The sequence below is a fragment of the Astyanax mexicanus genome, chromosome 25 (genome assembly GCF_023375975.1).
Source record: "Astyanax mexicanus isolate ESR-SI-001 chromosome 25, AstMex3_surface, whole genome shotgun sequence".
NCBI lineage: Eukaryota > Metazoa > Chordata > Actinopteri > Characiformes > Acestrorhamphidae > Astyanax > Astyanax mexicanus.
The window spans coordinates 13,639,415-13,663,161 of record NC_064432.1 but is presented as its reverse complement, the minus strand read 5'-3'; the positions used below and the strand labels follow the sequence as shown (position 1 = coordinate 13,663,161).

At 41.8% G+C, this 23,747-nt stretch overlaps 2 protein-coding genes across 2 annotated transcripts in view; one reads left to right on the top strand and one right to left on the bottom strand.

Moving 5' to 3' along the window:
• The window catches only part of dchs2 (dachsous cadherin-related 2), a 90,848-nt gene that overhangs the window by 59,022 nt on the left and 8,079 nt on the right, over positions 1–23,747 (top strand). The window contains exons 18-19 of the mRNA XM_022667197.2: positions 19,880–20,031; positions 20,580–20,710. Of these exons, the coding sequence (XP_022522918.2) occupies positions 19,880–20,031; positions 20,580–20,710 (283 nt within the window). The remainder of the gene's footprint in view (positions 1–19,879; positions 20,032–20,579; positions 20,711–23,747) is intronic.
• On the bottom strand, positions 948–13,951 carry LOC125787810 (uncharacterized). Its single transcript, XM_049472559.1, has 2 exons — positions 13,545–13,951; positions 948–3,228 (listed from the first exon to the last, which is right to left on the bottom strand). Exon 2 carries the CDS (start codon positions 3,222–3,224, stop codon positions 1,440–1,442), a length of 1,785 nt encoding a protein of 594 aa, XP_049328516.1. The 5' UTR covers positions 3,225–3,228; positions 13,545–13,951; the 3' UTR covers positions 948–1,439.

The window sequence follows — 23,747 nt, the reverse complement described above, 5'->3', positions numbered from 1 at the left end:
AACCTTAACATTCTTAAATGATCAGATTAAACAATTGCTTATTTAAAATATACTTTGACATAGAAAACCCACAATTTCCCCACATTCACCCACTGTTGCATAGCATTTTAGTGATATGAATAAACATCTCAGAACTGAAATCCTAACCAGACAATTAGATAATCATAGTTGATTTTGAGGTGTAAGAATGGAAAGAAATATAACACATGACCAGGGAATACACTACTTCCACGCATCGGACTCTTAGAAAGGAAAGAAAGAAACTCGTTATGAACTTTAAACTTATTAATTCAAGATTTGGTTATTAACCTGATTAAAGTATTGTGGAAACATGCCCTGATAGCTTTTAAGTAATTATTTTAACCAGACTGCTAGTTTGTTGCCATCCGTATTCTTTTTGTAGTTAATGTTCATTCACGTCTTAAGAACACATTTTGTTTTTAATGTTTTAACATTTTTCAGCCTTAAATTTCCTTTTTGAAAAGGCAGACTCTCTTGTGTATTTGAAGAGATAAGAACTCTGGCCGTCGTAATTCACACCTCTCCCCCACTAAGGAATGCGGGTCTCATTGCTCTGGTTAACATAATTTCAGACCTCTTTAAATCAGAAATTCACTATACCTTTATACTTTCATACTTTGTTCTTTACTAAACAGGAAAATGTATCTATATAACCAAAGCAAAGGTTAAAATTACGCTGACTAGTTGCAATAGTTCAACCAATGACAAACAAGACATAATTCTTCAGCCTGGAACCTGTAGAAGAAAATGAAGGTAAACCTCAAAATTGTTCTCTTGATTAGAAAGTGTTTCATCACATTGCTTGATACCCTGCTTCTCACAATATTAGAATTAACCAACAGTTATTTAAGTTATTGTAAAAACATATACATATGTAATTTTTCGATCATAGCCTCGTGCTCCAAGAAAAGTTCCTTTCTTCTCCTGCGGGTGGCAGTATTGTCTTGTTAAATGGTCCACGGGTCCTGGGCCAGTAAAAGGGTCATGCTGTGTGCGTGAGTGTGTAAATTAGATGTGACTGTTTAAGAGGTGTGCTCCGAAGATAGCGGATCAGCAGGTGACATGTTAATCCCCAAAGTTTATGGGTCTTTGTTCAGATGCTTTTAGCGAGACAGATGTTTTCAGCAAATGGTCGTAAAAGTCGTTAAAGTGTTATCATTCAAGGTTGGGGGGAATCACCCTCTGCTCTCCAGTGGAATTTCTTAAGTGGATCTAAGAGTGTGATTTCACAATGAGACATCAAGCTATCTGCTACATATCCCCCCCCATCGGGTGATAATCAGCAGAGATCCAGGTTATCAGTCGATGAGATGACGTAGATAGCTGTGGACAAAAAGGTTACTGGGTATCTCAACTCTTACTGGTGGCATTTGCTGGTCAGTACACAACAGGCTGCATTAGCGTTATCCAAACCAGAGCTAAACCACTTCCCTTACTGCAGCTACCTGCATAGGTTCATCAGTTGCGTCCTCCTGAGTTTCCACTGACACTTCTTGACCCCCCCTTCTACGTCTCACAAATCTAACCACCTTACCCGACCATGAATCCATTTGTCTCTGTAGCTTCACGGTCTTCCTACGATAAAAACACGTTATACCAAAGGTTGCTACATACCCCAGACATACCAGCACAGCTAACAAGGTATCGGGCAATGACCAGGAGTATCTTACAGGTTGGACTGTCCATGTGGGACGTGCCTCGATCTCTTTTAAGACATTATTGATGGGGGTCAAATCGATAGACTGGGGACCCTCATACTGTATCCGACCAAGGGTGTCAGGGCTGAGTTCTAAGGAGTGGGTAGTAAAGAAATCAGACACCTCAATTTCACTCTCATATTGATCAGGTACTAAGTGGTACAGGGACCATTCCCCAACATGCAGAGTAGCCCCAGGTGGTACGTCTACCCAAAATGTTTGTTCCGGAAGGGGAATACGTTCATCGATATCATGCTGGTCATAGGACAACACCGCTTCCCGTGCCGCAGTATTTACCAACCACCGGCTCCCTACGATTTCAACCTGAGTCTCGACCTGTTGGTACCTATGAGTGACAGTGGCAGGACACTGGTCCTTAGTGAGCATGGGCTTAAGGCCACAAAGATTGCCGGCACCCTCTCGAGTGAACGGTTTACTGGGACAGAGATAGTGTATATCCTTGGACAGGGTACACATGCGCAAATTTGGGGCCAGATAAAGTCCAGGATTGATGTCTTGGTAAGCTACCAAGGTCGGAGTCTGAATTTTGATGTGTGCTTCTTTTTGCCAAAACCCAACATTTACCACTTCTTTTAAGCGATAAATGTTTTCCGCAGCTATTATAGGTAAGTTGACCAGAAAAGCTACTTCTCTATTTTCTGGATTGACATAAAGAGGTACTGCACTTCCGAGTGTATAGGCTAAATGTGCTTGGAGATCAGTAACTTCCTCTCGGGTAGCCCGACTGAGGATTTCCTGTACCAGGGTTAAAGGCACCAGATAAGCTGGTATCTTGCCCATAGCTAGACTGTCTACTGAGGATCCCACTTCCTGTAGCATGTCATTCAAAAGCATGTTAATCACTTGGATGTGAGCCATATCTGTCTGGATTGCCCGGGTCAGGGAGGTGATCGTTTGCAGAGTTTTGTTTAAAGCTACCGTGTGGGTATTGAGGACCACAATGGTACCCTGTAAAGTTTGTCCAATTGCTTGTAGCTGTCTCTGTTGGGTGTCTATTTGGTCCTTGATGTGTGGTAGTTCTGCCTGTAGTTCCCCTACATTACGGCGGACCGTGGCTAGGCCCACGGCATTAACAGCGGATGTGCCGACGCCAAGGAGTGAGCCTACAGCGGCGGCAGCAGTTAATAAACCTGCAAGAAACCGTTTGGATCTCTTTTGAGCCCCATTCAGTTCAGACTGTGTGACCGCAAATTTTTGCAGCTGTTGTAGCATGTGGGTGGTGTCTCGTTCGGCATGGCTTACTGCCTCTCGTACCCACCAATGCCCAGCCCACCCCACTTGGCGGGACCAATCAGGGAAGTTCTTTTTACATACTTCCTCCGGGTTCAGTCGTACAAACACCCTTTGGGTATGTAACCGGCAGTTTGTGATTAGTAGTCCCGAATTATCCCTAAGAACTACTCCTGAGGTAGGTCCGGGGGAGATCACATCAGGGGCCGCGACGATCGTCCCCAGCACGAGCGTCAGGAGCAGGAGAGTCCTCATCTTCCTAACGAGACAAATATACATGATTAACCTGGGTGTACTAGTGTGAACCACCAATGAAGTAGAATCTAACAGATAAGTGGCTAACAATCAGTGATATCCTATTCCCAGGCACAAAATGATGGTTCTGTTGGCTGGCTCGATCGGCAGATGTGTAATGGTACTTGGGTTGAAATTGCAAACAACAGACTACTGTATATGGATCAAAGATCAATGTATTCCTAAATTTTAAAAATGAAGTTATTAGTTTAGTTGCCAGTTGTACAGCTAGGAGTTGCTAAACACCTAGGGGTCTAGCAGGGGTTTTGTCCACCTGATTAGACTCTAATCAAGGCATTGGCGGCCCCGACTTGTCCCATAGGGCTTTGGTGTGGCTTAATTTGGTTGCGGTGTACCCACTTGCGGGTTGGCTCCTTAGAACCTTGGCTGATCTGGATCTGGTACACCACCGGGGACAATTTGTCCGTGATTGTGTGGGGTCCAGTCCAGCGAGGCATGAGTTTGCGAGCCAGCCTACCCGTATTCGATTGGGGTTTCTCGACAGGTTGAGCGAAAATGTAGTACCACACCTTATCTCCCACCTGAAGCTCGTCATAGGACGCCTTCTGATCATAGTAGGCCTTCCGACCCTGGGCACTTCGTGCCATGTGCTGTTGGGCAAAAGCAAAAGTGGATTTTAGGTGTTTCTGCAAATCGTCTATGTACTGCTGTGTTGTGTAGGCAACTGAGGTATCTGTTCCACCTGGCTGATATAACAGATGTAGCGGAAGTGTCATCTGTCTGCCTGTCATCACCTCGAATGGAGAGACGCCGGTGGAATCGTGAGGAGTTGCCCTAATGGCCATGAGTACCAACGGCAATTTCACATCCCAGTCGCGGTGATGCGTGGCCACAAATTTCTTGAGGATGCTGACCACTGTGCGGTTAGCCCGTTCGACCTGACCAGAGGACTGGGGGTGGTAGCTCACGTGCAACTTGGCTTTTACACCGAGGACGTGCCACATTTGTTGCATGACTTCTGCCGTGAAATGAGTACCTCGATCTGAGTCAACCCTACAAGGAAGACCAAACCGGGTGAAGATATGATTAACCAGGAGACACGCTGTGGTTATAGCGGTGTCATTGGCGGCTGGAAGACACTCCACCCACTTGGTGAAGGCACATGTGACTGTGAGGAAATATTTGTTCCCTCGAGCAGACTTTGTGAGCGGGCCCACCCAATCCATTTGCAGATCCGACCACGGGAAGGTTAACCCCTTTCTCTGTAAGGGAGCCCTGTGCAGAGGATTCGCCGGCTGGAACTGGCAGCACACCAAGCATCCTTTAATGTAACTAGCTACATGCTCCCGCATTCGTGGCCAAAAGGCCACCTGTTTGAGTGTCCTATAGGTTTCCTTGATCCCTTTGTGACCTGCTGATGGAGAGTCATGGGCGTGCCCCAACATTACCCCCCTGTGGCACGGAGGCACCACGAACGCAGGAGAAGTGTGGGTCTCAGTGACATGAACAAGCAAGCCCTTGACCACCTTCAAGAATGCACGGTTGTCCAAGAGTTGTTTAAGCGGAATTGATGCCTCCAGCATTTGGCTGGTTATGGGATTGTTGGTGGGATCAAGCAAGAAAGCCTTAATAGATTTGATGTCGGGGTCTGCGTCTTGTAGCGTGATCAAATCAGCATCTGTGATTTCTGGATCAATGGAGACCGCAGCGCAGGGTGGGATTTCTGTTGTTGAGGTTTGTTTAGCTTGTGCTCTAGTCACGGCTAAAACAGTGGGGTTGGGTTGGGTTGGGTATTTCAACGGGTCAAAGACCCATGAAACTCCTTCCAAGGCACCTCTTTTGGCCAGTGAATCAGCTTGGTCATTGTATGTCTTGTCTGTTCCTGGGACACGTGAGTGTCCCCTCACCTTTTTCCAGTAGACAAGCATGTCGTGTCGAACTACCAGGTAGTCCGCGGCTGTGAACAGCTCTGTGTGTTTGACTGCTTTCCTGCCAGATGTGAGAAAACCTTTGGTTTTCCAGATTGGCAAGTGACATGTGAAACTTAGACGTGCGTAGTTGGAATCTGTACAGATTAACAGGGTTTTTACCCCCTGGTCGATAGAAAGTTGAATTGTGATGAGTATGGCAGCGATTTCGGCATACTGAGAAGTTTGTGATCCTAGTTTGAACTGTTGTGGTTCGCAAGGGTTGTCATCAAGCCAGACGATTCCTGCACCGGCTTTGAGGCCTTCTTGGTCATGTCGGAAAGAGCATCCATCTACGTAGACCGTGGGAATGTTTTCACACTCCTTGGGGTCAAAGTAACGATGGTTTGTGGGTTTTTGGGAGGCGAGATTGGGAATGGGCGTTGATGTGGCCGGTATGTCAGTTTCACATCGCTGACATGCCGCCAGATCAGTGCCTAGAGGTAATCTCGAGTTTTGCGCATAGCGCACCTCAACCTCAAAACTTTGTAGGGCCATTAACCAGGAGGCGACTCGTGCGTTGGTGACCACACCTTCTCGAATGCGCTGACTGTTGAGAAAGACCACTGGCTGGTGGTTCGTTTCTACAATGATCTTTTGTCCCCCAAGGTAGTTGGAGAAGTGTTTCACTGCCCAGACCGTGGCCAGAAGTGCTTTCTCACAGTCAGAGTATTTGAGTTCCGGAGCCATCAAAGCTTTGCTTGCATAAGCCACCACTCTCTTGTCTCGATCGTGTACCTGGTATAGACCAGCACTCACACAGTGCTCTGAAAACCCAACTTGAAGGTAGAATTCTCTGCTGTGGTCCGGATAGGTTAAACAGGGTGCCGATGCCAGTTTGTCTTTGAGGGTTTGCATGGCTTGTGCCTGGGCCTCACCCCAAACGAAAGGTACATCCTGCTTTAACAGCTGGTACAGTGGCTTGGCCAGTTCCGCAAAGTTTTCAATGAACTGGCGGGAGTAGTTGCATACCCCCAAGAAGCTGCGAAGGGCGTGGATGGTTTTTGGTTCCGCGATATCCACGATGCCTTGGGCACGACATGGTTGCGGGAGAACACCATCTGGACCAACCAAAAGGCCCACATAGTTGACCTTAGTTTTGCACCACTGACATTTGGCTAGGGATATTTTCGCACCTGCTTTTGTGAGCTGACCTAGCACGTGATCAATCTCTTCCAAGTGAGCATCGAGAGAATTGTTCCGGATAAGAACATCGTCGACATAAATCAAGGTTCCTCGTTCCCTTGCATCAGGACAAGCTTTGTTGAGAAAGATGTTGAATTCAGCTGGTGAATTGGAATATCCGAATGGGCAGCGGGTGAATGTAAATTGACGGCCGGCGAATGTGAATGCCAGTTTGTGTTGGTCTTCCACATGGACCGGAATGGTCCAGAACCCCGATGCCACATCTAAGGTTGAAAAATATTTGGCATCTCTGACCCTAGGGAGTTCTTGCTCCAATTGGGTCATGGGCCATCTAGAAAGAGGGACCTGGTCATTTAGGCGGCGATAGTCAATAGTCAGACGCCATTTGCCATTGGGCTTCAACACCGGCCAAAGTGGCGCAGAGTAGGTGCTGTTGCATGGTCGGATTATTCCTTTGTCTAAGAGATCATCTATGATCTCTTGCACCGGCCCGTATGATGCAAGTGGAATCTTGTATTGGCGAACGTAAGCAGGAGCAGCGTCGGGATGCGTCGGAATACGAATCATATGGATGTGGGTCAATCCACAATCCATAGAATCTTGAGAGAAAGACGCGCGATACTTAGTCAGCACTGTTCTGAGCTTTACACGCTCTTCGTCTGATTGCAATGCATCCGCATCTAACAGCATTTGCTGTAGTTGCTTCTCAAACTCTGTTTGGGTTGAAGGAAAACTGTCGGCCTCCTCCTTCTGCTTCACCAGGACTGTGTTAGTGCCAGGTGATGGGACAGAATCGAGACTAAGGACAGTGACTGTATCCAAGACCATTTGGTCCCTGTGGGTCAGATCAATGCGGTACAACGCATCTTCATTGGTCTCCAAGACAGGAAAAATAGCAATTGCCCCAGACGGTCGGGTGTATAATGTCTTGGACTCTTGCTTTGGGAGCAACTGCTGAGGAATCGGACCGATGACTGGAAGCCGCAGTTCAAAGTCATGAAATTTGGTGCTAACCAGCCAACCCAGTTCTGTGAGTTGGGGAATCACTATGTCCTGGGTTGTACAATTTTGAACGAACAAGTACACTGACCTAGCACGTAACTCCACAAGAGGTGTGGCTTCCACGGTCAGACCAAGATCAAAGAATCGATGTGAGGGTTGGAACAGTGCATGGGGGTGACATAGTTGTTGTCCAGGTAGGATGGTCAGGTAGAGGCCGATATTTTTGGTATTTGCCGGTAGGGTGATGGCTTGGTTGTTTGCCACCTGACAAACTTCAGGTATGGTCTGACCCGAGTGCAGATACTCTGGTTCAGGGTAAGAGCCATCTGCCTGAGTGTCTGTGAGGGACCAAAGGATGTTATTGATGGTGTCTACCTGAACATCCAACCTGACCAACACGTCACCGCCCACATAGATGGAATGAGGTAAGTCTGGGACCACAAGAAAAAGCTGGGTGAACTCTTTCTTGTTCCAACGGACGGTCAAAGAACAAGTGCCGACTGCCGGCAAGGTGGGTTGAGGAACGGGCCCAAGCGGAAAAGCTCCCTGGGATTGAATGAGATGAAAGCTAGCATGGGTTGCCGATAATGAGTTTACTAAGTCTTGGCTGACTGCGGATTTGTCCGACCACAGGGCGATGACCACGTCATCCACCTGGAAGTCGTCCAATGTGACCCCCTTCTCCACTCTGGGACAATATTCCCCAAGATTTTCAGATGGGACCATGGTACACAAGAAGGTGTCACGTTGTTCCAAGACTGAGCTTGGAGGCCAAGAAGGATTTGTACACTGTGAAACGGCGGCTGTAGGCCCTTCCTCAATCTCCATAGGAACCACGGGGTCGATCAGTTCCTTGCATGGTTGGAAATGTCCACAAAGACGGTAGCACTGGATCTCCTCCTCACGAGAGGGAAGAACAGGAAGGGGTTGCCGAACCTGCGCCCAGATCTTAAGACCTTGAAAGTCGATAAGGGGCTCGAACCGATTAAGAAGATCTTTTCCTGCGAGGAATGGGATGGACTCCAAGGGAGACACATGAATTGGATGAACAACAGTCACGGGCCCAATCGTAAGTTGAATTAGGGCCATCGAATGTATGGTGATGCCCGTGTGTGAGTAGGGCTGGATATTGAGAGAACAGTTACTCAGCTGTATCTCCCTATTCCGTTGCCGAGCGGATGCCCGCACTCGGTTAAACAGGGACATGGACATCAGTGTGATGTCTGATGCCGTGTCAAGAAGAGCATCTTGCACAAATTCATCCTCCAAAGTAGTAGCAAGATAGAATTTTCTGGCCACCCCCCTTTCGCTCAGATGGCCCAAGAACTGTCGGAAAGGAAGCTCCCCCCGAATTAGAAATGGGTCTTCTTCCTTGAGAGAGTGGTCAGTGTCTAGTTCCACAACTAGGACTGCACTAGGTGCAGTGTCTTGGGCATGCTCCCAAGTAGCTCGTTTGGGGTCTTTTTCATGGGGAGCAGTGCTCGACTGCTCCTGGATGTTGCGCCCTTGGTTGAGGTTACCCCTTTTCTCCTTGCGCATTTGGTTAACCCATTGTAGGATTAACTCAAGATCCCCTGCCTCCAGGCCGTTAAGGGTTTTGTCAAGTGATGATTTAGGGCTTTTTGCAGTCTGGTTTGGTCCAGAGTGCCTGTTATTCCCATGATGGTGTGGCCTGCCACCACGTTGATGGTGGGAGGCTCGACCTCGATGGGGTCTGCCCTGGCCGCGATTCACCTTATAAGTAGGTGAGCGGCGTCGCTGTGGATCGACCTGCTGACTTTGGGCTGGTTCTTGTCTATAGGGTCTGGACCCGTGAGTCTTATCTGTTCCCTGGAAGCTGTGCTTCCCCTCTAGTTCCATACAAGGGTTACTGGCTACTGCAAGGACCTCGGAGTCGGTTTTTTTACCCAAACTTTGCTGAACTTTTGCAAAACCTCTAAGAGCTAGATCTCTTAGCTGCCGACTAGTCAGGGTGCGGGGACAAGCCGAGACACCTAAATGGTGGCTGGTTGAAGGATGGAGGTTCTGGACAAACAGGACCTTGAAATTTTCGTCCTCCTCCATCTCTGGTTCATTCTTGAAGCCAAAGTAAGCGCGCCTGAGGCGATAGTAGTACTGTTCGGGACCCTCCTGCCTGTTCTGCCTCACCGTGAATGCAGCGGAGAGGCCTAACTGGGTTGAGAAGCTAGAGAATTCTGCCTCCAATGCTTGGCAGAGAGCCCTATAGTTCCCCCTTACGTGTGGTGGTTGGCGTTCAATGAAACTGCTAACGTCGCGGCTGGATGTTATTTTAATGAGATAGATTCTGTCGTCTATGGTGGCCAGAGGGAAGCGCCGTAGATAGTAATCAATGTCATTTAGATAAAGGTGGATATCATTAGGGCAGCCAGGCTTAGGTTCAAACCGGCTGATATTGCGGGCAACTTTATCCAAATCTCTATCTGAGGGTGTTATGGGCCTGGCCATATCTGCATTTGTTTGGGGTCGTCGGGTGTGTTCAGATTCGTCCCAGCCAAACAGGGTCCGGTTCACCTTTTTGGGGCCAGCCGGTTCCGGTTTGACTCTGATGGGTGATCGAGGAGCTTCAGCTCCTCCCTGGTAACCCATGGAAGTTACGGGCGTAGGAGTATGTACCTCCGTCTTAAAGAGATGTGGGGTCGCTGGTCTACCCTTTGTTGGGCTTACCTTTGACCCCCGGGAATATGTCTCATCCCGTTCTAATTTGAACTCTGCCAACTGCGTTTCTGCATCCCTTTTTTCTATACGAGCTAATCTTAAAGCACTCATAGCCTGTGTTAGTTCAGCCTCGAGTTCGGTCTGCTGCTCCTGGGCTTCCTCCAGCTTACCTCGTGACTGGATGGCAAGCTTTGTGGCTGTTGCGGCCTCTTCCTGCAGTGACTTTACTTTATGTTCAAGGGCTTCTTGTTGGGATTGTATCTCTGAACCAGTATTATGCCATTGCGCCAATTCGTCCCTGAGTTTTTGGTTAGTTTGCTGGAGAGCTGTACAGTGGTTAGTAGCATGTTGCTCTCTCTCTTGTGAGAGTTGGAGTTGTCTCCAGAGTATGAGGGACATTTTGTATACGGTGTCTATTTGTTCTTTTATTTTAAGGGATTTAGTTAGGTGGTCGTCCACACAGCTAGTCATCAAACTCTGAAGGTGGGCATCATCTGCCTGTTGCACGCCTTCAGCATAGTCTGGAATGCGGCAGCTTACTAAATCAAGAAGAGTGGCTTCTACTTGGTCCACCGACTCAGCCTCGCTGAGGAGCGGGGACCCTGCCTCTCTTGGAGAACTCATTTTGACTTGACGAGGGTCAAGCGATGCGAGCTGTATTGGAAGCCAGTCCCGGATGGGTGACTTAGCACTGCTGCTGAGATTGGAGAGATTGATGCTAGGGTAACAAACCTTGATGCGTAGTCCCTAGTGAATCTAATAAGCCCAAAAGTGTAGTTTTTTTTTTTTTTTTTTTTTTTTTTTTTTTTTTTTCAATGGATAGTTATTATTTTAATTTTATTTGGGTGACCTTGGATAGGTATAAGTTTTAATAGTTTGCATGAAAATTGTCAAATACCTATTAGTAATTAATTAATTTATTAACTAGATGGTAACTGACAAGGTTTGAATGACTGTGGATGAATTAAAGATAGCACTGCTGTCACCAAACACCACAGTCAACTCCTGTCAAAAACCAGCATAGAGCGGATGTATGTATGTCTATGAGGCTTTGATTTATTTAGAAATTCAACAAAGTGACTCAGACAGAGTCTAAGCTACCTTCAGTATTAGCGAGCAGATTTTTTTTTTTTATTTTTTTTTTTATTTTTTTATTTTTTTTATTTATTTATTATTTTTTTTATTTAATTAATTAATTTATTTATTTATTTATTTATTTTTTTTTTTTTTTTTTATGGCCAAATAGGATAAGGATTATATGCCTGTATTTAGAATAACAAGAAGAAGTGGATAAAATGCTTGACAAAACAAAATAATGAATGGCTACTATGGATTACCTAAGTAACAGGTATTTATAGCAACAAATGATTATAACCTGAATGTTTTAAAAATACTGGATATTATGGTTAGCTCAAATGAATATATTTAATGTAAGCAATGTGAGTAGAACAGCTGACAAGCAAGTTAGCTTTGAGAGTTGACACTATGTTTGAAGTAGGATGGCTACATAGAACAAAATAGTGAATTATTACAATTGAGTTATCTAAATGTATCTATTTGAAGTGAATTCTATTTTGAATATATACTTACTAGTAATTAAGAATGGAAATGGCACTTACTAGTATTAATAATAACTAGGACGATACAACATTTAAAATATAACAGTAACCAAGCAAAGAAAGCAGGGGAAGAGGGTATCTCGATTAAGGTATGCCAAAACTCATATGAAGCCAACACCAACCACACGTAAACACAGTTTACTACAAGAATTTCCCAAAATAGCGTATAAATGAACTGCAACCCCCTTTAACCTGAGTATTCACCCAAACGACCAGAAGAGGGCAGTGTAGATATAGCTTTACCCCTAGAGGCACGAAAAGGTAAGACAGCCTTGAGGCAAGATGTAGCTGATACAGTTGACCACGAGATGGCGACTAGAGGCCACGGGTGGGGAAGGCTCCGCCTACCGGTGACACAACTGAGTCCCGCCCCCTTGAGTGGGAGGACAAACCTCAGCTCCTGAGAGCTCAGTTGCTTTCAAGCTTTGTGGGGAACACAACGGTCTTGCTGACCTTAACACAGAGACACAGAGAGGAACACAGCACGCAGGAATTTACTTCACACAGTCTGAGTCAAGCGGGGCTTCCGCTGAGGGCGTGATCCTCGCCCGTCGCGTTTTCGCGACTGTAAACCTCTCTACCACCTAAAAGGATAGCGTTACGCCGCGGTTTGCAAAGCCGCGGGGCACACGAGAGGGTCCCAGTACGACCGGGGTGCGGAAATCCGCGCACACGGGCCGTTTAAACTGGGAAGCGGGTTTACTGCACTGGAAATCCGCAGCTACAGCAACCTCGCTGAGGCCTTTACAAATAGCGCTGATATAATTCACGTGATAATAGTTGTCGGCTGAGCCTGTTTAGATACCCCGGGTAAATGTAAAGCACCAATAACAGTGATAATGAAAGCAGACGCACAGCGGCGTCTACAATACACACACGCGCTCACACTGATCAGCTCTTTGGCGAGTAATATGAGGCGTTTCACAAGTGATTACCAATGCTCTTTAAAACACATACACATAAAGGAGTTGGATATATATAGATGTATATAGATGTGCGCGCACACAGACAGAGAAGTGACTCGGTTAGCTTTCGCCAGCCCGCTGGCGTTTTACTAACGCGGAGCGTAAGGTAGATATTTAATAAACACAACACACCAATACGTTTCTTAACTCCGTGCTTTCTCCCGTAGATCAGAGATGTGACGTTGGCCCCACGTTGGGCGCCAAATATGTAGTGGTTACAAGGGATACCGAACTATTTACCTGATATCAATATTAATTTTAATATTAATATTAAAGGTTAATAGGGCGCCAGTAGCGGCTAGCTACAAAATTTATATTTAACCTCAGGGTGAGTTCTTGTCGGTTTCAGAAAGTCTTTGAACCACGGGAGGAACACACTTAAGTCAAGAATTGGCTAAAACAAGTAATGTTTATTTAGAATAAAAGTAATACATGGATATATGCAGAATTAGATAAGGGGCATAATTCAAACAACAATTTGAGAGTGAAATTCAAGCACGCTGATGATAACAGTCTTACAACCAAACCTTCTCATCGCATATATGAATAACTCAAAACACTTTAGACCCAAACAACAGAAATGTATAAGTAGATAAAAATAAACAAATCAATACCCAGTTTAATATACCAAAGGGGAAGTAATTATGATAACCCACTAGGAGATAAACCTAAATATGAATAACTAAACCCACTATAAGAATATTAGGAGATTAAACAAGATTATAAGTGATTATATACTGCTATAAACGAACTAACTACTAAAGAAGCAAAACGCTCTAAATCCAAGCTAATTGAGTTAAACTAGATTACATTAGAACTATGGAGCTGACAGAGATCCCACCATCTCTCAACCGGGAATAACTATAACTGAAAACTTAGCAAGACTCAACCTAACCAGACCAACAGAACGCCACCAGAGAATTAGAGATTTAACCAGCGCCTCACTTTGCGTTGACCGGCCTCGGGCAACCGGTGTCGTCTCTGCCGCGAAGGGAACCGTTGGTGTCGACCGCCAGGAAGGGTAGCTCGATCCAAGTGGCCGAAGCGGGTTCTTCAGGTGGACTTCACGGTGCAAGCAGGGCTTCGGTTCCAACGGCAAGCGGGAGCGATCGCTCCGGGCAGCTGATTGATTCAGGATTCTCTTCGCGTCTGGGTCTGGTACGGCGAGCGATGTATAACGCTAAAGATGAGCGGTGAACTATAGGCAGCTCCGTAGCGCTAAGGTGGTTTCAATAGCTGGAAGCACCTAATTCTCTAATTCTGTTGATAATCGCTGGACTTGTGTTGGTCAGCGCGGATGCGCTGCAAGCGCAGCTCAAGCTAAGATCTATGACTCAAAAAACTTAAGAATCACTAAGCTGAATCTAAGAGAAAGTAAAACAAAAGAGAGAGTACAAAATTCTAACTAAACTCTAAGTTAAAATTACTTCTAAGAAAAAAAATTGAACTTAACTAAACCTAAAAAGCGCACGAACTCCGAACCGCGAACCACGAACTACGAACTGAATGAACTAACATCCCCCTTTATTGGAAAACACGTTCCCTTCGTGACGTATTGGCCCTCACTTGTGATAGGTTTCCTAACTGCAAGTATAATCTCTAAAAACCCAATCAGCTCCAGGTAGGTGGAGTCTTGCCTGGACGACTCCCCCTTTTTTCTTTTATTAACTTAAACCTTAACATTCTTAAATGATCAGATTAAACAATTGCTTATTTAAAATATACTTTGACATAGAAAACCCACAATTTCCCCACATTCACCCACTGTTGCATAGCATTTTAGTGATATGAATAAACATCTCAGAACTGAAATCCTAACCAGACAATTAGATAATCATAGTTGATTTTGAGGTGTAAGAATGGAAAGAAATATAACACATGACCAGGGAATACACTACTTCCACGCATCGGACTCTTAGAAAGGAAAGAAAGAAACTCGTTATGAACTTTAAACTTATTAATTCAAGATTTGGTTATTAACCTGATTAAAGTATTGTGGAAACATGCCCTGATAGCTTTTAAGTAATTATTTTAACCAGACTGCTAGTTTGTTGCCATCCGTATTCTTTTTGTAGTTAATGTTCATTCACGTCTTAAGAACACATTTTGTTTTTAATGTTTTAACATTTTTCAGCCTTAAATTTCCTTTTTGAAAAGGCAGACTCTCTTGTGTATTTGAAGAGATAAGAACTCTGGCCGTCGTAATTCACACCTCTCCCCCACTAAGGAATGCGGGTCTCATTGCTCTGGTTAACATAATTTCAGACCTCTTTAAATCAGAAATTCACTATACCTTTATACTTTCATACTTTGTTCTTTACTAAACAGGAAAATGTATCTATATAACCAAAGCAAAGGTTAAAATTACGCTGACTAGTTGCAATAGTTCAACCAATGACAAACAAGACATAATTCTTCAGCCTGGAACCTGTAGAAGAAAATGAAGGTAAACCTCAAAATTGTTCTCTTGATTAGAAAGTGTTTCATCACATTGCTTGATACCCTGCTTCTCACAATATTAGAATTAACCAACAGTTATTTAAGTTATTGTAAAAACATATACATATGTAATTTTTCGATCATAGCCTCGTGCTCCAAGAAAAGTTCCTTTCTTCTCCTGCGGGTGGCAGTATTGTCTTGTTAAATGGTCCACGGGTCCTGGGCCAGTAAAAGGGTCATGCTGTGTGCGTGAGTGTGTAAATTAGATGTGACTGTTTAAGAGGTGTGCTCCGAAGATAGCGGATCAGCAGGTGACATGTTAATCCCCAAAGTTTATGGGTCTTTGTTCAGATGCTTTTAGCGAGACAGATGTTTTCAGCAAATGGTCGTAAAAGTCGTTAAAGTGTTATCATTCAAGGTTGGGGGGAATCACCCTCTGCTCTCCAGTGGAATTTCTTAAGTGGATCTAAGAGTGTGATTTCACAATGAGACATCAAGCTATCTGCTACAATTGGCAAAAACTAGATAAAAAATATATGCAAATTAAGACAAATATATGTATATTAAGCAAAAAAATCTGCCAATGGCGTAAGCAAATTTTTCTTAGTAAGATTTTTTACAAAAAGCAATGGCAAAGTCTCAAAATGAGTGAAGTAACACCTAAATCAAGCAAAAAAGTCACTGTTTTTGGACACAAAAATCAGAATAACTTGATTGCTGCTTGATTGTGAGTTGTGATTTTGAGTTCAAATTACTTCAAATAAGGTACAAATTCTAAGTAAAATTGATTAAGATAATTATCCCTAAAATAAGCAAAATAATCTAACACTCACAAGGCTTAGTTAGACAAAAAGTCTTATCAGAGAATAAAATAAGATTTATTTCCTTAAATTTAGAAAATTTTACTTTCTAAGATTTTGTTTTTTGCAGTGTATACAGTCCCCTCCAAAATATTTGGAATGGCAAGGCAAATTTCCTTGTTTTTATTGTTCACTGAAGACATGAGACAAGAGTTCAGAATCACAGCTTTTATTTACTGGCATTTTCTTCAAAATATGTCAAGTAAATCTGGATTTATCACTGTTTGTATTACACCACACCATTTTATACATGAGTAAAGGGACAGACAACGTTGAAATGAATTACACTCAGTATTTGGTGGAAAAACCTTTGCTTTTAAGCTTTTAACTGTCTCAAGCCTGCGACCCATAGACATCACCAAACTGTTGCACTCTTCCTTTGTGATTCTACTCCAGGCTTTTATGGCAGCTTCTTTCAATTCTTGTTTATTTCGGGGGGATTCTCCCTTCAGTCTCCTCTTGAGGAGGTAAAATGCATGTTCAATCGGGTTAAGATCAGGTGACTGACTGACGGCCAGTGTAAAGTTTTCCGCTTTTCCCCCTGATGAACTTCTTCTTTGCTGTATGTTTTGGGTTGTTATCCTGCTGCAAAATGAAACTCCTGCCAATTAGTTTGGTAACATTCCTCCTGACACTGGCAGACAAAACTTGTCTGTACACCTCTGAATTCATTTTGCTGCTACCATCATCAGTTACATTGTCAATAAATATGATTTAGCCATGACATTACCACCACCATGCTTCACAGATGAGCTTGTGTCCTCCACACTTTGGCCTTTCCATCACTTTGGTAGAGGTTAATTTGGTTTCATCAGTCCATCAGACTCCTCAGGACTGTGTTCCAGAATGTCTGAGGCTCATCTCTGTACTTCTTGGCAAATTCCAATCTGGCCTTCTGATTCTTGCTACTGATGAGGGGTTTGCATTGTGCTGTATGTCCTCCATAAGTCTGCTCTCGGAGTCTTCTCCGAACACTGGACTGGGATTCCTTCACCCCTGCTCTATGGAGGTCGCTGGTGATCTGGCTTACTGTAGTTTTTGGGTTCTTCTTTACAGCTAGGACAATTCTTCTCTCATCAGTGGGGGTTGTTTTTCTTGGTCGACCTGTTTTGAAGCCTGTTGCTCAGTACACCAGTGCTTTCTTTCTTTTTCAAGACATTCCAGATGGTTGTGGTTGCTATGCCCAAGGTTTTTCCAATGGCTCGGATAGATTTCCCCTCTTTTCTGTGTTTCAGAATGACTTGCTTTGCTCTCATAGACAACTCTCTGGTCTTCATTGTGGTTTATCTTCTTTTACAAATATTTTACTGTCTGTATAGGTTTAACCAAAGCCAAGAAGGAGAGTAGTCATGCAGACCTTTTCAGTGCTTTAACAAACAACATTAATTGCAGCACCTGGTTAACGAGAAACACCTGTTTCTGTTTACTACTTCCCCTGTATCAAACACACCTTTAATAAACTGTGGTTTTATCTGTATCTGCAAGTGTCTGAGTACTGTACGAAATATGACAGGTGGGTTTCAAGAAAGGGTGGTATGTCCTGATTGGTTTATCACATTCATCACATCTGATGAAAACTACCAGGAAATAAAAGCTGAGAACTCTAGAATAAAATATAAATATACTAATATTATAATAAATCAGAAAAAACTTGTGTTATCATAAATTCAATTTGTTTAAAACTTTTGTATCAGGTCTGAGCTCATATTAGAGCTGTACGATACTGAAAAAAAATATATATACAGTTTTTTAACACATTTTGCTAGAAATCAATGATCCAACATGTCATGATATTATTAATGCAATCTATCAATAGTTAAAAAGAAAATCATATAATCTGGTAGTTATTGTAATGTAAATTGAGAATAGTGTGATTTTTTTTTCTTTGTATTAAGCAGCATAAAGTTTTTTAACCATTAATTTGACATGTGAATGTTGGGTAGCACATACAGTAAAAGGGCTTTATTAAGAGGGATAATCCAAAATACAGCAGGTAATATCAGTAAGAAAAGGTGGTAAACATACCAACCAAGAATGGTGAGACAGTCCATGTCAAATGTATTGCAGTGGTATAGGAGGACAAGGTGAAAATCATGGTAAAAAACAGTCGTAAACACAGATAAAACAATAACATGGGCAAAATAAATGCGTTGTAAAGACGGACTGAACCAATCTAATACTCTCTCTGTTCCCCTGTGTTTCTCCTGTAATTTTCCGTCACGTGTGTCTAATTTGTAGCTCCGCCCCTTCCCCAGGTGTTCAGTGTTTCATGTTCCTATATATAGTACACTTTAGTCCATGTTTATCCGTCGGTCTTTGCACCTTCCTACGTTGTCTGTCTCGTCACGTCATTGCTATAGTTTTGCCACGTTTCGTTATCGCTCTTCTCTACGTTTCTAGTTCTTTGTTTAGTTTATATTATTTGTTTATATCTCTTGTTTGTTCCCATTCCTTGTTTTGTATATTATTTACATATTGTGGTAGGCCCTGGGGTTAGGGGCGTGACCACTGTGACCCGGAAGGAAGAAGCGCACAGATAACACAGACACGGGGAGTAAATGAACTCAAAACGTACCTTTTATTTGGCTTTTAAACGCCCTCCACCACACCCAAAACAACTCAAAACATAATTATGGCCCAATGGGGCTCTAGAGTCTGTAGAATGAACTTTAGTCTTCTTTTTAGAGTCTGTGCAGCCTCAGCCCTCAGCTCCCCAGTCAAGAGTTCTCCCTTCAGTGAGCTGAGGCTGAGTTTTATACCTGTCCCAGCCGGCTGCTTAATCAGTCCTGAATGCACACCGGCTGGGACAGACATGGCTGTGAGTTCCGGCGTGGGGCGGACCCACGGTTCCCCCGCCTCCTCACGCCACAATATTTATCCCTTGTATATATTCCCTAGCCCTGTTTAGTCACTTTCTGTTTAGCTTAGCTCTTTATTGGTTTTCCCTGTTTGTTTATGTATATAGATATATTCGTTATTCCCCTGTTTGTTTATCTGTTTATCTGTTATTTATTAAAGTCTGTCTTACCCGCATATAAATCCGCCTCCTGTCTGTTCCTGCGTTACAGCTGAAACAATATGTATTGTGCAGCACTAGTTCATATATGTTATTATAATGCATTGTAAGCTGTGCTTGTAAAATGTTATACATTTAATATCTAAAATATCATGTATCTTGCACTTTTTATTTGTTCCTATGCTTGACATGATGTCACTGTACCACACTTTCTAATATATTAATTATTAATGAATATAAGCTATTATAATACATATATTTACATATATTATATACATATTTAATTTGAGTGGCAAACAGTAACTATAGCATTAATTGGTGTGTGTTCATAAGTAGGCAGCTTTAAGCACAGCTTATGATGCATTATGATCAAAATTCATAATCATAATGCGTACTAAAGATAATATAAGGTAATCCTTTATTAATCCCACAATGGGGAATTTGCAATATTACAGCAGCACAGAGGAAAGGACAGAGAAACAGATCAGGAAAATGTATAAACAAATAATAATAAAACTATATATACAAAAGATTTACAGAAAAATATAAAAATACTAAAAATATAATATAATAAAAGAAAATCCATACAACTAGTGCAGCTAAGATAAGGTCAGAGTAGATATGATTACAGTATTAACAGTATTATAGTAGATTAAATAGTAGATGAAAAGGTGAGAAATATTGCACATTAAACATATGGCACAAATGGTGATAAAGAGATCACAGTACACAGAGTGAATTGAATATTGCACATAAAAAAGCATTACAGCCATACTGAGTAAGTATTTTTGCATGTAGTAATAAAAACATGGCTATAATGTTTTTTATGTCTACATTTATAGCCATATTTATTGATTTCAGTATATTTATAGAGTCTAAAACACAAGACATTACTGAAATATTCATTTAATTCTATTTATTCAGTTTCTGGTTATTTTAATGGTCTGTTGTGTTTGTGTTTGTAGGTGATGGCGATGGATTATGACAGTGGGCTGAACGGGCAGATAGAATACTCCATTGTTGAGGGGAATCACAACAACGCCTTCATTATCGACTCGGTTCGCGGGATTTTGGCCACTAATGCCGTCCTCGACCGAGAGATCACCTCCTCTTACCGGTATCCAGATACTTTTACTCACTGTAACCCACAATCCATTCAAACTCAAATAAATAAAGTTTGTTTTGCATAAATGTAGGCATTTCCAGGCATTACTCAACCATTTTAAGTTTGAGTTGAATATAAGTTCAAATGGAGATTTTGACACTCACCATCAGTGTGTAGTCATTCCCTCCAGGCTGCTGTAGGTAAACTAGATCGTAGACTGTATATTATAATTATTAACTGCCTGGTCTTTATGTTGTAGGCTGTTAGAGCAAGCATCATGTTTATTTTTCACCTGACCATAAAATTCAAAGTAGAATTCTTGTACAAAGCAAAATTGATATAACACCTATGTAGAATATAGACTTCGCTATAGAATGACTTCCTATACCTAAAGCTCGTGTTTTAAGTGTTTAAAACCTGAGATTTAACACAGACAGTTTCTACACTACAGAGGGGAAACAGTCAGTCACTCGTATTAAATGTATTAAATGTATTAAATATGTTCTATATATTGTGTGTATATGTGTATTATGTGTTTACTGTGTGATGTGATTGGACAGGTTGGTTCTTGAGGCAAAGGACTCGGGAAGCCCCCCCCTCACTGGGTCCTGCACTGTTCGGGTTCAGGTTGTGGACGTTAACGACAACAGCCCAGCAATACCAGCAGTGGAGCCCCTAGTGGTGGCAGAAAGTAAATACACTCTTTCTTTACCTACTTTAATCCTTTATACTTAGGATGTGCTGATATAGAAACTGCAGCTGATTCTGATTTGTTTATATCATTCTGATATTTTAAATGCTTTTTGCTAAAAGATGCAAAAGGTGAGACATGGTAAATATACAGCTTTGTAAAAAATTAAGAGAGCTCTTCAGTTTCTGAATCAGTTTCTCTGATTTTGCTATTTATAGGTTCATGTTTGAGTAAAATGAAGATTGTTGTTTTATTCTATAAACTACAGAGAACATTTCTCCCAAGTTCCAAATAAAAATATCGTCATTTAGAGCATTTATTTGCAGAAAATGTGAAATGGCTAAAATAACAAAAAAGATGCAGAGCTTTCAGACCTCAAATAATGCAAAGAAAACAAGTTCATATTCATAAAGTTTTAAGAGTTCAGAAATCAATATTTGGTGGAATAACCCTGGTTTTTAATCACAGTTTTAATTTCATGCATCTTGGCATGTTCTCCTCCACCAGTCTTACACACTGCTTTTGGAAAACTTTATGTATGCACTTCTGGTGCAAAAAATCAAGCAGTTCAGTTTGGTTTGATGGCTTGGGATCATCCATCTTCCTCTTGACTAAATTTCAGAGGTTTTCAATTTGGTAAAATCAAAGAAACTCATCATTTTTTGTGGTCTTATTTTTTCCAGAGCTGTATATCTATATATCTATATATGATTAATTTAGGTATTGTCTGTCATTCATTTTGCTAAAGCAATAAAAGCTTTTGCTCATGTTTACCAGGACCACTATTTGATAACTGAGTACTACATATATTTGCATATATTTTCAGAGATTTCTTATGTACAATAAACAATGGCATGAAAAAGGATTTGCTCCTCTTCAGATTTCTTTTGTTTAGTTTTCTTGTCATACTAATCTTTTTCAGATTATTAACAACTTTTAATATTAGACAAAGATAACCTGGGTAAATATAAAAACACTTTTTAAATGATGATTTTATTTATTAAAGGAAAAAAAATCCAAACCAATCTAGCCCTGTGTAAAAAAGTATTTGCCCCCTAAATTTAATAACTCGGTTGTGTCACTCTTGGCGGCAACAGCTGTAATCCAGCTTTACTAATAACTGGTAACGAGTCTTTCTCATCTCTGTGGAGGAATTTAGTTCCACTCTTCTTTACAGAATTATTTTAATTCAGACACATTGGAGGATTTTCTAGTATAAACATCCTGTTTAAGATCATCCACAGCATCTCAATCAGACTTTAACTAGACCCTCCTAAACCTTCATTTAGTTTATTAATCCATTCAGAGACAGTGAACTTGTTGCATTTGCAGCAACAGTTTGATCCCACTTTTTTTTTTTTGTTAGAGTTTACTCCACCTGGTGCGGTTTGCTTGTGGTAAGAACATCATCTGGTCTTGATCTGACCCAGCTATCAAATATACAATTTTTTAATTGAGCTAAACTGTTGATAAGGTGCAGTTTAATCTAAAATATATGTGCCAGATAATACACTGCTATGATCAAATGCTGTCTCTGCTGCTCCATGCTGTTTACACACTGGGTACGGTATCAGCAGCATTCACTGGCAGGACACTCTGTTTAATACATCTGTGCTGCACGTCCCGTTAAAAACTCTGTGTTTAAAAGAGCAGCAGCAAATTTTCAGTGTTCTGTGTTAAATCAGCTTCGTACTGCACAGATATACAGATAAACACACTGGAACACAGAATCTTCTTACTATATTTACTTAATTACTCCCACACCAGACAGCTCTGACCAATCAGAGGAGACTCTGATGTGCTCGTGTGGTTTATTATTTTATAATCAAATAATTAAGATCTAATTCAGAAATCCTGACATCCAAGCTGATATGTTATATGCTTATATGTTAAAAATATTCAATTTATCATGCATTCTTTATTCCAGCGCCATACATTACGGCTTTATCTCCCCTCAAACATACAAGTATACACCAAAATAGTATTTTAATTACCACCAATGATATAAATATAATTATATTTTACATTATTCTTTTGTTTGCATTTAAATATCCACTTTAAAAACTTGTGTCTTAAAGACACACTAGGTAGGATTTCCTTGTTTATTAAACTTTTTAAAGAAGTGAACACACATTACACATTGAAACTCACTGCAGCGCTGCATTGAGGTGTAATAGGAGGAATAGCGGTGCTCTTGTGTCTGTGCCGGGGTCCTCTGAGTTTTCCTAGGCGGCCGCGACCAACGCTGCGTGAACTGCGCCTCTTTCGAGAATTGCGACCTGCTTTCCGACCTGTATGTAGTTCTAACAGTTCTACAAGGACTACAAAAACCCACTATTTGGAATTGGTTAATTCTTTACAGAAGCTAACTAGTAGTGATGGGCACAGCAGCTCTTTTAGATGAACTGAATCATTAGAATCCGTTCACTAAAAAGATTCGTTTAAAAGATTTGTCCATTGTGCTGTTCGTCTGTGCTGTGAGTTCAGATAGTTCCAGATAAAGTCAGATTATAAGTAATTCAGTGGGTATTTCTGTTTTGTAAGGAGCTTAAAATGTTAATAAGAGAGTTAAAAGGTTATTAAAACAACCAGAGTGTAAATATGTGAGGTATAAGTTGAGTTAAAGTGTTTGTTTTAACTGCTAAAGCTGTAGGCTAGCAGGCGGAAGCATTTGCGATTAGCATTAGCAATCGGGTTAAATGTGTAAATTTATCATGTTAAGTGTAAAATATAGCTTAGCTTGCAGTAGTTTGCCCCAAACTGAAATATACATTGTAGTCTGGGGCTTGTAAAAGCTGATTTTACTGATACTGTGTTTTTGTTTTAATATTATTTCATGCTGGGCTTGTTTGGTGGTGAGGGCTAACAGTGCTACTCTGTTTAAAACACGCTGTTTTATCAGTTGCAGAAGAAATGTCTTGTTTCAGTCGTGATTACAATAAAGTAAACATTTCATGCTAAAAGAGACAAATTGATGATTGATAATTGATGATTGTAATTATTTTCGTGTGCTTTTTACTTTCTGATGGAAAAGCTT